We start from the raw sequence: 17,500 nt of genomic DNA on the forward strand, positions 1-17,500 counted from the left end.
GGTCCACCCACCCAAGACCACCCATCCTGACACAGCCCACTCACATTCCAGAACGTACACAGAGGGGAGGACCCCCACTCAGTAACCAGAGACATCAGCCAACCTCAGGCTGCCTTTGATGTCTATATTCAGGATGGACTCCTGGGTTCACTACTTCTGCCTGACGCTCTGTAGAGAGAAAGGCAGGAGACAGGGAAGGAGACAGGGAAGGAGACAGGGAAGGAGACAGGGAAGGAGACAGGGAAGGAGACATTGAGGGAAACAGGGAAGGAGACAGGGAAGGAGACAGGGAAGGAGACAGGGAAGGAGACAGGGAAGGAGACAGGGAAGGAGACAGGGAAGGAGACAGGGAAGGGGACAGGAAAGGAGACAGGGAAGGAGACATTGAGGGAAACAGGGAAGGAGACATTGAGGGAAGGAGACAGGGAAGGAGACCAGGTTAGGGAAGGAGACAAGGTTAGGGAAGGAGACAGGGAAGGAGACATTGAGGGAAACAGGGAAGGAGACAGGGAAGGAGAAAGGGAAGGAGACAGGGAAGGGGACAAGGAAGGAGACAGGGAAGGAGACAGGGAAGGAGACAGGGTTAGGGAAGGAGACAGGGAAGGAGACAGGGTTAGGGAAGGAGACAGGGTTAGGGAAGGAGACAGGGAAGGAGACAGATTGAGGGAAGGAGACAGGGAAGGAGACAGGGAAGGAGACAGGGTTAGGGAATGAGACAGGGAAGGAGACAGATTGAGGGAAGGAGACAGGGAAGGAGACAGGGAAGGAGACAGGGAAGGAGACAGATTGAGGGAAGGAGACAGGGAAGGAGACAGGCAGTTCAAGCACGAGCTGTTGGATGATCTCTGTACCTCTACGTTCCCTGAGGGGTGATCACATGATGATGGAACTCTCTAGATAAGAATCACATTTTATTATAATATTAATATAAAAACATACTATGTTTACTTGCAGTAGCATACTGTAGCATAGCTCCAAGAAATCAGATGAAATCATAAGACCTATAAGTGTGGCCTGGCCTGGGGTGGTCCAGCGGTCTAGCACCATGACGTACAGTGAACACAAAAGCCCATGTCAGCGTAGGTGCAAATCCGTCCCATGCCCTGCTGACATACCCTCTCCAGTCGTTCTCTACTATCTCTATCATGAAAAAAAAAAACATAGCACGATCTGCGTGATGTCACCCGCTTTCCAGACAACTATATAAGGAAGTACAGCGTAAACGACACATTCTTTCTCATATTCACACACTTAAAGTAATAATAATACTCACGCTTCCTTAAAAACACACATATGTGTCAACAAAACTAGACAACTGTTGGTGGAGAAAGAGGAACTGAAATGGCAGCGATCCAGGAATGAGCAGTAATTAGCGGTGATGGTGTGGTGTAGGAGGAATGCTGTACAGTCTTCTACCCCATGTATTTCATATTACATGGACTTGCATGCACGCACACACACACACACACACACACACACACACACACACACACACACACACACACACACACACACACACAGAAGACACACACACACACACTTTTCAATTTTCAAAGACATGTCAGGCAACCAAGCCAAAATTAGAGATGAGGTGAAATATGATTATTTCAAGATCTTTCATTTGATCATCTTCAGTAGGCAGATGTTACAATAATAACAACACTGTAAAGAGGCAGCCCATCAGGCCTCTGTGTGTGTTTACACGAGGTCTCAAACAGAGCAACTTCCTTGATTCTTTCTTTCTTTTTGGTCTCTTCCTTTTTAGGAAATGGACCGCTGCCTCAAAGCCCCTCCTGGGAATCTGTGGGAATTCCTTGGCTGGTTTGGCTGGCAGTTGGTTTTCAATCCGCCAATATTGTTATTTCAGGGTGTGAAGGGGGGGAGGTGGAATTTAAAATATTTCATATGCTGCTCACAAGTTGCCTGAGTAAATTATTTCATCTTCAGTTTGTATATATAAAAAAAGTGCATAGCTATGGTTGACATGGGTTACTGACACTGTGCTGACACTAGTTTTTTTTGGTGGTCCAAGCAGCACACACAAAGTATGAATGCAAAAACAATGTGATGGAAAATGGCTGAGGCTAACCTCGATGCCACTAGTTATAAAACATAAAACAGTCGGTTGTGGTGCAACAGGATATGTGGATGTGGTAATTCAACATCATTCTCAATAGTAGCCTACTACGGTCATTTGCTAGTGATATCCATGTGTGAGCTCTGGCACTTTAGCCCATAAAATGATATCTTGCATGTATCCAATTTCACTGAGTCCTGCTCTGACTGTCTTTGGTCTAACCTACAAATGTAAGACCAAAGGAAAAAAGATCCTTAAAGTGAACCCCTCTCTCCAACCCTGATATCAGCATCAAGCAATTATCAATGTTATCACTGTATATTCAAAGTGTTTCCAATTATCAATGTTACCACCCTACATTCAAAGTGTTTCTATTCTATCCTAATCTATTATACTCTTTAATACAACATATTCTATTCATCATACATCACTTATTTCAAACAAGATAATTTGATTGTGAAGCCACCGTACTACACAATGTCCCATCCGGAAAAATAAATAAAAAAGAGGTTGTCAAACCTGTGGCGTCACCACAGCGCACACTGTCAGTGTCCTTGCAGGTTGGAATTCACTCCTCACACAACACGCGAGTCCACATTTCCCTTTTTAGGGCATGAGAATGTATTACGTAATTTAGGGAGCACTAGTAGCGTCTCTAGCAAACTCGACTATGTGGAAAGGGCGGAGTGCGTCGGGAAAAGAGTGACAGCTATGTGCGCCAATGGCGTCGGTGGTGACATGCACGCGGTTTGTCTTATTGGCTCTTATTGGCTCTGTCTTATCAGAGGGCGGGACATAGTATTCATTGAGTTTTTAGGTTGCTCACTCCTCGCAAAGCTGTGGTTGGAGAGGGTCCTCACGTTGATGGTTGCAATCCTTCCCAGAGAGTGAAACTGTCCTTGGGAGAAAAAGTCTCGGGAATTATCGTAGACTTCACAAAAGGAGGGGAGCAAACAAGCGAGAGAGAGAGGGGAACTTTTGTTAGACAGGCGGCCTGTCTTTATTTCTCTTTTGATAGCGGGGGGCTGAAAGTTTTCATCATCATGCCGGTTTTTCACACAAAGACGATAGAAAGTATCCTGGAGCCGGTGGCCCAGCAGATCTCCCATCTGGTGATCATGCACGAAGAGGGCGAGGTGGACGGGAAGGCGATCCCGGACCTCACGGCGCCGGTGGCGGCGGTCCAGGCGGCTGTCAGCAACCTGGTTCGGGTAAGTCCTCAGAGAAGTCCATACCTACCTGCCTCTGTCCGGGACAGACAGACAGACAGTCCGTCCGGTGTCTCATTCATTTGACATGTCTGACTGTCACTTATTGGGTCTGTTCTTTTGTGTCTGCGCTATCGGGGGACACACGATGCTTTAGATTAGATCGTGAACAATCTGCGAAAAAATGTATCAAAGTTTCATGAAGTTGCTTCGCTTGGGCCAGGCGGGCAGTGACGCCCTTTTCCCCTTGAACATTATTATGCCCTGCCCCCTGGAGCCTGTGGCTGGGCTGGGCTGCCATTCTCTGGACGTAGGCACTATGCTGCTATGTTTTAAACGGATAAGATGCTTATTGGATCAACAATTGAAGCTACAATTGATGTTCATCATTTTTTAATTTTATATATAATAATGAGAATAAACATTCTCCTTATTTTCAAGTCAAGACTAAAAACCCATGTTTTTAATATTGCCTTTAAATGACTAAATGATTAAATGATGATTTTATATAATGATTAAAGCACTTTGAGCTGCAACGTTTGCAGGAATAGTGCTATACAAATAAAGGTTATTATTATAATTCAGTGGAGCCTATTAAGAGACTCTAACCTGGAGTGGTCAATTAGAATGATCATTTACCACACTAGTCTGACCCCTAGAGAGAGAACATCTATGGTCTAACCCCTAGAGATAGAACATCTATGGTCTAACCCCTAGAGATAGAACATATCTGGTCTAACCCCTAGAGATAGAACATATCTGGTCTAACCCCTAGAGATAGAACATCTATGGTCTAACCTCTAGAGATAGAACATCTATGGTCTAACCCCTAGATAGAACATATCTGGTCTAACCCCTAGAGATAGAACATCTATGGTCTAACCCCTAGAGATAGAACATATCTGGTCTAACCCCTAGAGATAGAACATCTATGGTCTAACCTCTAGAGATAGAACATCTATGGTCTAACCCCTAGATAGAACATATCTGGTCTAACCCCTAGATAGAACATATCTGGTCTAACCCCTAGATAGAACATATCTGGTCTAACCTCTAGAGATAGAACATATCTGGTCTAACCTCTAGAGATAGAACATCTATGGTCTAACCTCTCGATAGAACATATCTGGTCTAACCCCTAGATAGAACATATCTGGTCTAACCTCTAGAGATAGAACATCTGTGGTCTAACCCCTAGAGATAGAACATCTATGGTCTAACCCCTAGAGATAGAACATATCTGGTCTAACCTCTAGAGATAGAACATATCTGGTCTAGCCCCTAGATAGAACATATCTGGTCTAACCCCTAGATAGAACATATGTGGTCTAGCCCCTAGAGATAGAACATCTGTGGTCTAGCCCCTAGAGATAGAACATCTGTGGTCTAACCCCTAGATAGAACATATCTGGTCTAACCCCTAGATAGAACATATGTGGTCTAGCCCCTAGAGATAGAACATCTGTGGTCTAGCCCCTAGAGATAGAACATCTGTGGTCTAACCCCTAGATAGAACATATCTGGTCTAACCCCTAGATAGAACATATCTGGTCTAGCCCCTAGAGATAGAACATCTGTGGTCTAGCCCCTAGAGATAGAACATCTGTGGTCTAGCCCCTAGAGATAGAACATCTATGGTCTAGCCCCTAGAGATAGAACATCTGTGGTCTAACCCCTAGATAGAACATATCTGGTCTAACCCCTAGAGATAGAACGTCTATGGTCTAACCATTCCGCATTACTTTAGACTGATCATGTACAGCCCAGCATAGTCGCACACATCACATTCAGTTCATTCAGTCATATTTTCACATATGTTTTGGCAACAATGTTACTTGTTTTGATCAACATGTTATCATTGTGTAGTGGTATTTTGTAACATGTAACGCACCAGCATCGATATAAAGATGTCAATACAATGTTTTTACCGTGTACTGATTATGCCAATATCAGAGATCTTGCAGTCATGATGTAAGTACATTACATTACATGTTACATTTTTGGCATTTAGCAGACGCCTTTAACCAAAGCGATGTGCATGAATCATCTATTCATCAGTCATCATAAGAAAAGTAATCTATGCTATGACCAGGGGCCATTGGCAGTCACAATGCTAGAAGAAGGAAGAATTACGTAAAATAAGTATTTATAGTAGAGAAACTGTACAGGGGGGTTGTGGGGACTGTTCAGGAGGGTAGTACATTGGCTTTGAATATGAAGTCACCTCAACGGAGGCACATGTATGACACTTATATCCCACTGTGTGTCACTAAGTATAAATTAATTAGTAGAAAATGAATCATCACAGCCGTGTTTTTCTAACAGCTCCAGATTAACCCCCACGCCCCACCCCCCACGCCCCACGCCCCACGCCCCACACTCTCTAGAGCAGTGTCAGCTAAGCTGTGGTGTATAAGCCTGCGAAACCACACCAGGGGCTTGATGTGGTGTGCCTTCGACCCACTTCATCGAAAACTGAAACCAACGGCAGTCCCCAGTGGTTTAATGACAGCTCAGTAAAGTCTAAGGCGCCCAGTTGCTTAATGACAGCTCAATGCGTCCATAAGTGGCCATATCCTCTCGCATCTCCTGGGGTCTAAAAGTGGCCATGTTACAGAGGATACAGGACGACCAATAGCATTTCCCTCTGCTCAGATACACTGTCTTTAGGTGAAGATGACCATTTCTCACACACACACACACACACACACACACACACACACACACACACACACACATACATACATACATACATAGACAAGACAAGACACACACACACTTCAGAGACATGTTAGGCGGTGCTAATTTCTCAGCGTCCAGTGGTCCAGTAACTGCTGTTAGGAGCCCGGTTCCTCCCTGCTGCCTGCCGTCTGGCGGCCTAACAGCGACCGTACTACGAAGGAAACAACTGCCGCTGCTCCCCTCTCCTCAGCCACAGCCCGTCGTAGCAGACGCAGCCACTTCCTACGTGAGGAGGACTGAAATAGACTTCGTCCATTATCAGAGTCTTCACAGATATTGTGGTTTACTTTTTTTTTTTTTTTTTACACCCGGAAATGAACGTTTTTAAATATGTGCTGAAGATATCAGCTTTTTGTATAACCGGTCCTGCCCGGGGCATCGGGCAAGTCACAAGTCACACGGTAGAAGAAGGAAGGATTACTTTTTTTTATTCATTTAATTTATTTTAACTCTGTTTGGTGAAACTGCTTTGAGTCTCTCTGAGCCAGTGGCTGGAGGAGACATTTGGACTGCATGGCGTCTCCCTGCCTGCATCTCCCTGCCGCCCAGAGAAGCATTCGGGGAGTATGGTTTATCATTAGTCTGGCAGTTAAGCTAATAGGTTACATGGGCTGAGGCCAGCGCTGTTTAGCTGATGTATCCATTCTCTCCTGAGAGTGTGTGAAGTGTTGGGGTCCTCAGAATCGCCCCTTTTCAGTAGATGAGAAGTGAGCGCACGGTACCCTGTGGTTTGTTGGTTTCTCCACACCCACCGGACTTCCTTCCGGAAGGAACCTTTTATTGCAGAGATGTGTGCAGAAGGGATTGATGGTTCTACCTAATAAGCCACACTAGAAATGATATGGTATCATTACATTGCTTCTTAAGTTCTTATTTAAAACGCATGACAATGCTGATGTTCAAGATACCCAGGCAACTGGTAGTTTATTTAAGCAGTCTAAACAATGAAGTTGGTGTTACACCAACAGCATTTTTACCTTATGTTTTTTTTCCCACATTCCTCAGGTTTGACACTGACGTTTCCATTTGTAACATTTTTCACACAAATTCAAAACTGCATTGAATTGGTTTCGGTCATACACAGCAGTTACTTTTATTCAATACTTGCTCAGTCCATATATGGTTGTATGGATGTGGGCCATAGCTTGATATGAGAGAGAGCAGAGAGAGCAAGGGAGAGAGAGGAAGGAAGAGCAGAGAGAGAGAGAGCAAGGAAGAGCGCAGAGAGAGAGAGAGCAAGGGACAGAAAGGAAGAGAGAGAGCAGAGAGAGAGAGAGCAGAGAGAGAGATATATAGAGAGAGACAGAGAGAGGGATATATAGAGAGAGACAGAGGGAGAGGGAGGCAGAGAGAGAGAGATATATAGAGAGAGACAGAGACAGAGACAGAGGGAGAGGCAGAGAGAGAGAGAGAGAGAGAGACAGAGAGAGAGATATATAGAGAGAGACAGAGAGAGAGATATATATAGAGAGAGAGAGACAGACAGAGACAGAGGGAGAGGCAGAGATAGAGAGAGGCAGAGAGAGAGAGAGACAGGGAGAGAGACAGAGACAGAGACAGAGGGAGAGGGAGAGGCAGAGAGAGAGAGACAGAGACAGAGGGAGAGGGAGAGGGAGAGGGAGAGGGAGAGGGAGAGGCAGAGAGAGAGAGAGACAGAGACAGAGGGAGAGGGAGAGGCAGAGAGAGAGAGAGAGACAGAGACAGAGGGAGAGACATAGAGAGAGGCAGAGAGAGAGAGATATAGAGAGAGACAGAGACAGAGACAGAGGGAGAGGCAGAGAGACAGAGGGAGAGGCAGAGAGAGAGATATATAGAGAGGCAGACAGAGACAGAGGGAGAGGCAGAGGGAGAGACAGAGAGCAGCTTGACAAGAGCACATTACTCCAGCCTTCTGAGGGAGAGGCAGAGAGAGAGACAGAGACAGAGACAGAGGGAGAGGCAGAGAGAGAGAGAGACAGGGAGAGACAGAGACAGAGGGAGAGACAGAGACAGAGGGAGAGACAGGGAGAGAGAGACAGAGACAGAGGGAGAGGCAGAGAGAGAGAGAGACAGGGAGAGACAGAGGGAGAGACAGACAGAGACAGAGGCAGAGAGAGAGACAGGGAGAGACAGAGGGAGAGACAGAGAGCAGAGAGAGAGAGAGAGAGAGAGAGAGACAGAGACAGAGGGAGAGACAGAGACAGAGACAGAGGGAGAGGCAGAGAGAGAGATAGAGATAGAGAGAGAGGGAGAGACAGAGACAGAGGGAGAGGCAGAGAGACAGAGAGGCAGAGAGACAGGGAGAGGCAGAGAGAGAGAGAGAGAGAGAGAGAGAGAGAGAGAGAGAGAGAGAGAGAGACAGAGACAGAGACAGAGACAGAGACAGAGACAGAGACAGAGACAGAGACAGAGACAGAGACAGAGACAGAGACAGAGACAGAGGGAGAGGGAGAGGCAGAGAGCAGCTTGACGAGAGCACTTTACTCCAGCCTTCTGCCTTGTCGTGAGATGATCCCAGCACTGTGAGTTCTCAGCTGGACTATCTGAGGAATGATCACATAATTTCCAACGAGTGGTACAAAGGCGTAGCTCACGCTGTAATTATTTCCTGTTGCCTTAGAAACGGCATCTCACAACAGTGTTATGATCGTACTGCAGCACCCCATCAAGTGTGTGTGTGTGTGTGTGTGTGTGTGTGTGTGCCCTTTGTGGTTTGAGAAAAAAAGGCCCTTCTTCTTCGTTGAATCTGAGTCATAAATCCTTAAAAAAGCCTATCTGTCTGCTGAATTAATGCCTCTTCTGAGGAACTCCCAGCCCAGGCAGGAGATGGGTCCCTTTCAGCCCTGGGTGCTCTAACTCACGGCCCTCTCAGCTCCTCAATGAGTCTATAGCTTCCCCCCTGACGTTCCCAGGCTGTAGCTGAGCCAGAGAAGACCATTTACCTCATTGTCGTCGCTAGCCAGAGAACCACATGTCGCACTGACCTGTAGACAAGAGGGCTACTCCTTCTCAGTTTAATGCAATCTGCCAGAGCAGATTTCTCTGAGCTAGCTAGGTATTAATTAAATTCCCCCCTTTGATTGTTGAATTGTGATTAAAGAATGCTATCTGCATGTCAAGAATAGAACGATAGATAGATAGATAGATTACAACAGCTCAGACCACAAAAAACAACAACAAAATAAAGTGACAATTACAAAATAAACAACAAAATAAAGCTAGACCACTAGACATTTGGGACCTTATACAGTCAGTAAGGTTGAACATCCTCCAGCCTGACTCTGGTCACCAAGTTCGAGCCAGCAAAATTGAGGAAGAGTTGTACAGTATTTACTGTAGTCACGAATAGCCAAGAAAAGACATGTGGCCAATGTTTTTTTTGTGTGTATTTTGGGCATGACTCATACTTAGGCCTACTCTTCAAGAAGCTGTGTCTAGGCTAGATCTGGCTGATCCTGAAGGCTGAGTTCTTCACATCTGATGACTCGAGGCCTCGTCTGTCTTGTGAATTATTAAGAGGAAGCCAATCCTATTATTCCAGACGCATGGAGATGGAAAAGGCCAGCTTTCATAATGGGCCAGGATGCTCTAACCAGCGTAAACCGACCCAGAGAACTATCAGACCATGTCTTAATCAATGGTTGGTTGTGGTGGCTGTTTGTGTTGCTTTCTCTCTGGTTGTAAGGTTGAGCTTTTTAATGCTGGCGGTGGATTGAAAAGGGAATCGATTGCTGGTGGTTTGAGATTTCAGGAAGCTTGGATTGACTAGATCCTGAACTGCAGGAACATCCCGACATCTTTGACTTTGTGTTCCCTGAGCTGAGAGGAACAATGCATCAATACCCCAATTAGGGACGACTAGTGGGGAATGTTAAGAATTCCCCGAGGAGGTGGAATGCGTCACGGATCGGAAGGGGGGATGATTTCATTCTCTAGAGGGGCTTTAATCAATGGAAAGGGGGTAAATGCCTCAGTCCTGCAGATGAGTGCAAGTGTTGTTGCTTTGAAGCGCACATTTGAGGGTCAAACATCAACATTCGTATTCACAGACTGAACTGAATTATAAACTGATATAAACTGCTATAAAATGTTTCCCACTAAAGCATCTGAAAGTGCTAATCAGGCCCATGCTTTTCAGATGACTAATCTACGGCTTATCATCACATCACGAACCCGGCTGTACTGCATCATTTCAGCAGTTCCTTTTTATGGTCTTTCAGATCGGGAAAAGAACGTCAATGGCATAAGACCTTGGCACGGAGAAAGAACTGAATGTTTATCTGCCTGGCTTCCAGAGCCAAGTCTCTCTCCCAGGCACTGTCTGGAGACTGCATGGCTGTGTGCACACCATCAGCTCTAGTCTAGCTCTACTGGTATGCTTGATTTGCCTTGCTTTGGCTCATGCACACATGCAAAGCTATCGTTACTCAGATCGCTTAGCGAAGGGTTTATAGTGTAGTTCTTAGGGTTTACTGTCTGGAGTCATGTTGAAGTTACCAAGCACTCAAGTTATGATGTGTGACTCAGAGATTGTGGTGGTTGTTAACCAAACAAAGCAGGGCATTCAGTCAGACATGAACAGATTATGCAAACAGACTTGCTCAAGTGATGAGAAACCTGAACACAAGGAGAAGTTATCGTAAACGTGTTATTTTTGGCAAGACGAGCAGTTTAGCAAGTACAACCTCACAATACATTTTTGGTTTAGCGCATGGATGTGGACAGAGACAGAGTGGATGTGGACAGAGACAAGTCTCCTTCCCTCATGTTTTAAAGTCTATCAGGTCATGAGACATTAATAAACAATGTGTGCTGTTTACAATTGCTGTTTGAGACTAACTAACCAAAACATATGGGAAAACATTTTGTTTTGATTAATGTCAAGTCCACTGCACTTCACGGATTAACACTCGCAACATTCTTTAATGAAGGGAAACATAAAACATAAAACACTTTTCAAGTCAAGTGCTTTAAGGCCGTACAAATGAAAAGGCTTCCTATTACATGCGTCTCCAGTTTCCTGTCAATTGTTGAGGGAAATGATTTCATGCAGTCGTTTCAATAGAACATTCCAAGCCTGCGTTGCGATGACTATGATGCTTAAAACGTAGCTTAAGAAATAACTGCTGCGCATTATAGGCCTGTTTCTTTTATGTAAAGACATGGCGTTGGCCTAGACATGGCATTGGTCTAGACATGGCATTGGTCTAGACATGGTGTTGGTCTAGACATGGCAGCTTTGGTTTTAACATGGCGTTGGTCTAGACATGGCTTTGGTCTAGATATGGTTTTCGTCTAGACATGGCTTTGGTCTAGATATGGCGTTGGTCTTGACATGGCATTGGTCTAGACATGGCTTTGGTCTAGACATGGCTTTGGTCTAGATATGGCTTTGGTCTAGATATGGCTTTGGTCTAGATATGGCTTGGGCCTAGACATGGTGTTGCCCTTGCAGAAGCAGGAGCATTTTTATTGTCTTGCTCATGGATTCATTGGATCTGTGTAACTGTGTCATTGTCTGTTGAAACAGTGTTGAAACAGAGCTTTTAAGGGGAGGTGGGGGAGGGAGGGAGCGAGGGATGGAGGGAGGGAGGGAAGGTTTGGAAGGTTTGGAGGAGGAAGTAGTGGAAGCCAAGTCAGAAAGGCCTGGCTAGGCCTCTGGAGCGACCAGCAGAAGCAGCAGCAGCACTATAGCAGCTGTTAGCAGCATGCCAGAGAGAGAGAGAGGGAGGGAGGTATAAGGGGGGGGGGCAGACAAATGCTCGCGCTGGGGAGTGATGAGACGGCTCTCCCAGCCCAACGATGAGCAATTGATTGCCGTAGATCCCGGCAGGGGAACCGGTGTGCAGTCAGACGTAGATCAGGAAACCACCAGTAGATTTATGTCCCAGTGACTCACCTCCTCTTCTGGTGTGGGACGTGGGGCGGTTGTCTGCTTTTCTCACCTCCCAGTTGAGTTCAAATATCTTCACACTGTGTGGAGAAATGGATGTTGGCAGCAATAGTGTTTCATGTTGACAGGAATAAGAGGCCTTCGTCAAACGATATGACTCAAAACGTCTGACCGAAGACGCTTGTCGTGAAATCAGTTTTTCTTGAGAATACCAGGATGACCGCGGAGAGACACTGACGAGTCCTCTGTGTCCTGTGCTGTTGGACAGCTGGAACACCAGAGACAACGCTGAAATGAACCCTCTCCCTCTCTGTAATGGTTTCTTTTGGCACAGGCAAAGGAGGCAATTGCTTTTGTCTTTTATCACCTTGGGGGGTACGTGATGTGCTCGTCCTTTTACAATATTAATAAACCATGTTTGATGTGGCTTGTCAGTTGTGTAGTAAACCCACCGACGAACCTGTCAACTCTTGACCTTCAGTAGTCATACATACTCCTACCGTGCGTCCTCTTATTCACCGTTACTCAGGCGCTATTTGATACCGCTTCCAACGCGGCGCCGACGGGGCAGATCTAAGGCCTATTGATGTAACTAATGGAGGGACGTGACTGAGAGTTGTGTAAGAGATCTATCGATATCTTTGTAGGGTGCATTTCTGCTAAGTTGATTACTGAGCAGGAAGCGATCATTGCCTCGTTCTTCCGCTCAGCACCCACATTCTGACAGCAATACGAGACACTTTCACATAGTTGTTATTAAATAGTTCCTACTAGTAATGACATAGTATGGGTTGTAGTGGTCTAGTGGATAATGGACTTGGACTGGTGATCAGAAGGTCATCAGTTCAAATCCCACCTGGGAACACTACCACATGTGCCCTTGAGTAAGCCCTACGTTACTCCAGGGAGACTGTCCCTGTAATCTCTAATTGTAAATTGCTTTGGAAGCGTCTGCTAAATGGTTAAAATGTAAAATGTAAATGTACTACATAGTAATTACATAGTAGCTTAGAGATGTATGTGTGTGTGTTTTAGATATATGATGATGTGTGTGCCTGTAGCATGCACCTGTAAGATTGGACATACCATATTTATCATACTTGTCTCTAATTATACATCTTAAATATGTAACATACCTATTGCCCTCGTTCTGTACATATCATAGGCTACTGTACTTATCATATTGATATTCATCTCATGTATATTCACTTTTATATTCATTTATTTATACTCACTATAATACCTTACATTGTCTACATTATCAGGTTTTTTGCACCACATTGCCACCATTTGCATCTGGTTAGATGCCAAACTCCATTTCCTTGTCTCAGTACTCTGAGCAATGACAATAAAGTTGAATCTAATCTAATATAATCTGAGATGCTGACGAAGAAACACTCAATAGTCATGTTACCAAATAAAGAGCTAGCCTAGCGGTTATGCGGTGGTCTGAAAGGCAGGCAGTGTGTGTGCGGCTCTCCCGTCCTCCCGTCTCTCTCTGAGAGCGGCCTTTCTTCTCCGTGCAGAGAGTGATGCGGGGTGGAAGCCCACAATGCCTGGTCTGTCTTCCCTGGCGCTGGCCACTTGATCTGAGCTCCTTCACAGCCATAGGGTTCCCTCACATCAACAGTCTCTTCTTGGCAGCTGGAAACAAGGAGTGTCAACTTTTTCCAGTCCAAAGCCAGGCTGGGGTATTGTCTCTCGCTAGGCCGGGCTGACATCGACCCCGGTATGTGACGGCATAGTACCACAATGACAGGGGCAACCAAAACCACTGAATGTGCAGTATGCAAAAAAGATATTGGGCCGGTTTCCACAGACAAGGCTTGAGCCTAGTCTCTCTGGCTGGACTGAATCACACAATGATTCAATGTAAATGTACTCAATGTAGAATCTCCATTGAAGATGCTTTCTAGGATAGGATTAGGCTGAAACCGACCTGAGGTGAATGACCTAACCCACCGCCGCTCTTGAGCTTTAGAACCTTGCCTGCTTGTTTGGAAGGATCGAGAGGAGGCGATGTGTGTGGTTTGGGCCATGGAGACCAAGGACTAATCAGTTGCTGGTTGGGATTGCTCATCCAGAAGCAGCTGCCCGCTGCCACGCCTTGGAGCTCCAGTGGAATTAGCCTAGCTAAGTGAAGTCAGGCTTTAGTCATGTGAAATGAAAGTGTCTGGTTATGAGTCATAGAGACTTAAAGAGGAGATCAAGGAGAGGGTCAGAGATAGGGAGCGAGAGTCAGAGAGAGAGAGGGAGATAACAGAGAGAGAGAGAGAGAGAGAGAGAGAGAGAGAGAGAGAGAGAGAGAGAGAGAGAGAGAGAGAGAGGGAGAGAGAGGGAGAGAGAGAGAGAGAGATAACAGAGAGGGAGAGAGAGAGAGAGAGAGGGAGATAACGGAGAGAGAGAGAGAGAGAGAGAGGGAGATAACGGAGAGAGAGAGAGAGAGGGAGAGAGAGAGAGATAACAGAGAGGGAGAGAGAGAGAGAAAATGGCTTGACAACAACAGTTATAAACATGGTGTCACTGTTCTATTTTTACAGGAAGTTGTTTGGATCCCAGCTACAGTTTGTTGTTGAACTTTAGAGACCACAGGAAGGGGCGAGCTTGGGGGTCCGGGGGGGAGGGGGGGGCGGGCGGGCGGGCTACAGATACAGAGGAGAGCTGTAGATTTTGTTATTAAGCCCATCCCTGCTAACTTTCCTGTGCTGGAAAAACTTGATTCTCAGTGAAAAAGAATTAAACGTTTGTGTTCCAAGCACCCAAGGTCTGTACAGTACATGTGGTCTTCTCATAGAGAGCTTTTTGGCTGCTGCCGTTCCCTCAACAATAGGTTGAATAACCTCATTTTTTCCACTCAAGCATATAGAACTTGCCTGAGCTCGCCCTCCCACCGATCAGGATGTCAGTGTAAGGGAAATGTCTTAGGAAAACAGTTTGCGTTCCTAATCTCATGGATTTCATCAAACTCAGCTAATATCCTCTGGGATCCGGTAGCTACATTATAGACATTATAGGGAAACAATGACTTCAGGCAGGGTCCAGAGTCCAGGCCGGGGGGGTGGGAGGATGAGACAACTGCTACAGTCTTCCGGTCCATTAACCCCTTCAGCCCCGTCCGATCCCCCTCTCAGGCTTCTCTGTGACGCTTCAGTGTATTTTTGGGACCACACACACACACACACACACACACACACACACACACACACACACACACACACACACACACACACACACACATACACACACACACACACACACACTGACGTCAGCTACCTGGTGTGTAAAGGCCTGTTTATAGAACCAGTAGCCAAGCCATGGAGACTGGGAGGTGTTACTGAGATACTACATTAAAGGCAAAACATGACAATACAGTGAGTCTTGGTAGATATAGTTCTTTATATTGCTTGTTATAATGAATGCCATAGGAAGACAACTAGTAATTCTTAGTTTATTAATGTGTAATTACTACTTTCCCAGTAATACTAAGTAAATGCCTAATCATTTGTTTACCAAGTTCTTTCCTGAACATAGTTCTCTGTTTGGTCACGGAAATGCACATGTTTTAGAGCCGGTAGGCAAAGCCATGGAGACCGAGAGGTTTATCGTTACGTCACATTACACAAGTGTGAAAGAGGAAAATTCTTAGGCTTCGGTTCCTGACATCACAAGCAGCACAAGACAATAGAGTACAGCAGGCCTGCATCATGCAGTCTGGAACCCTCCCGTATCCCAGGCTAGACAAGGACTTTTACTGAGCGTAGTGTGTACCTACCCTACCAGGCCCTGTGCCCTACATCTCAGGCCCTCCCCCTCCCCCTCTCCCTCCTCTCCCCCCTCCGCCCTCCCCTCCTGCCCTTTAGTTGAACATCCCTAGAACGCTTCAGTCAGTTGTTTTTGGCTTTTGTTCGCGGCCAGTCACGGGTGGAATGTCAGGGTGGCATCTGCTGGCTGCCACCGGGCCTGGGGAGACAGCCAGCCTCCGCTAAGCTCCCGTTTTAGCCTGGCACAACCTTCCTGGTTAATTTATGACCCCCACCACTCCGACGGTCCCCCCTCTGGACCAATGAACAGAGAGTAAGGAGCGGGGGTTAGGCGTCTTCGGGCCGAGCCCCCCTGGCTCTAATCAGACACGGTTCGGAATCACCCGTCAACGCTCACCCCCCCACACACACACACACACACGTGTTGAACTAGGCTGCTGCTCTGTGTGAAGAGGCAAGGCCGGTTGGTTGAGTTTCCATGCCGTCGGAAGGAAGGAAGGAAGGAAGGGAGGGAGGGGTGGTTGATGAAGGGGTGGTTGATGAAGGTGATTGATCGAGCTTGTAAAAGAGAGTAAGTGGGGGGGGCATGTTAACACTTGTCGAATATGATCCAGTGTGAAGAGGTGGGTGTGAGTGTGAGTGCGAGAGTGAGTGTTTATAGCTCTGGGAGGGGGATCTGGTCCGTAGCAATAAAACACGTGAGAGAGATGGGGGTTCAGAGATGGAGGTTGCCTTGGGGGTCTCATGATGATGAACGTGGAGGCCAACAATCAAATGCTACATGTCTACCCTGTGTACAGTATTTGTCAAATATTGGTATGTGTGTGTGTTTGTGTGTGTTTGAGTGTGTCCGTGTGTGTGTGTGTGTGTGTGTGTGTGTGTGTGTTTGTATGTGTGTACGTGTGTGTGTGTGTGTGTGTGGTGAGAGAGGAGGCGTTCAGCGGCTGTCTTCGTTACTGTCTTGGCTCCCCTCCACACCGCCTCCTCACCACAATAGTTCATCAACAAGTTTTACTGGGACACTACGTAATTAACGGCAACACATGAACATAACGTTTTGGGACATGTAGTTCTTTATATTACAGTAGTGCTTGTTATAATGAATCCCATAAAATGAAAATAGTAATTCTTCGTTTATTACTATGTTATTACTACCACTAAATAACTCATAGTTAGGACAATGGTTCATCAACAAGTTGTGTTACTGTTGCACTACATACATGAAAATAAAGTTTTTGTGTTTGTTATAATAAATCTCCATATAAAAAAGCCTAGTAATTCTTTGTTTATTACTGTGTAATTACTGCTTAACCACGAAGGCTTAAATACTAACTGCCTGAGCATTTATTCACCAAGTTTTTCCCCAAACATATTTCTCTCTTTGGTCACGGAAAAGCATCTGTTAGCTGTTAGCATTGTCCCCTCTAATGATGGACAGTATGTAGTTAGTATGTGTGTTCATTGGGTTCACAAAGACCTCCTCATCCCCACTACCCCCTGTATAGTTTCTCTACTATAAGTAATAATAAAAACATTTAAAATAATAATATTTATCTTCCTTCTAGCATGGTAACTGCCCTGGTCCTAGCATATATTACTTTTTCTTACGATGACTGATAGATAGATGATTCACTTACTTATACAGAAGTTTATGGTAAGTCGCTTTGGATAAAGGTGCCTGATAAATGGCAAAACATGTCAATGTAATTTGAGTTAATGGAGTCTCTCTCTCTCTCTCTCTCTCTCTCTCTCTCTCTCTCTCTCTCTCTCTCTCTCTCTCTCTCTCTCTCTCTCTCTCTCTCTGTTGTAGGTGGGGAAAGACACAGTCCAGACGACCGAG

General features: G+C 45.7%; 1 protein-coding gene across 1 annotated transcript in view; it reads left to right on the forward strand.

Moving 5' to 3' along the window:
• Positions 1-3,120: 3,120 nt before the first annotated feature.
• Positions 3,121-17,500, forward strand: part of vclb (vinculin b) — a gene marked incomplete at its 5' end in the record, with an annotated part of 36,732 nt that continues 22,352 nt past the window's right edge. Inside the window, 2 exons of the mRNA XM_080541583.1 lie at positions 3,121-3,288; positions 17,471-17,500. The exon at positions 17,471-17,500 is cut by the window's right edge and continues 41 nt beyond it. Coding sequence (XP_080397709.1) covers positions 3,121-3,288; positions 17,471-17,500 — 198 coding nt within the window. The remainder of the gene's footprint in view (positions 3,289-17,470) is intronic.

The sequence above is a fragment of the Nansenia antarctica genome (genome assembly GCF_963989245.1).
Source record: "Nansenia antarctica genome assembly, chromosome: 11".
NCBI lineage: Eukaryota > Metazoa > Chordata > Actinopteri > Argentiniformes > Microstomatidae > Nansenia > Nansenia antarctica.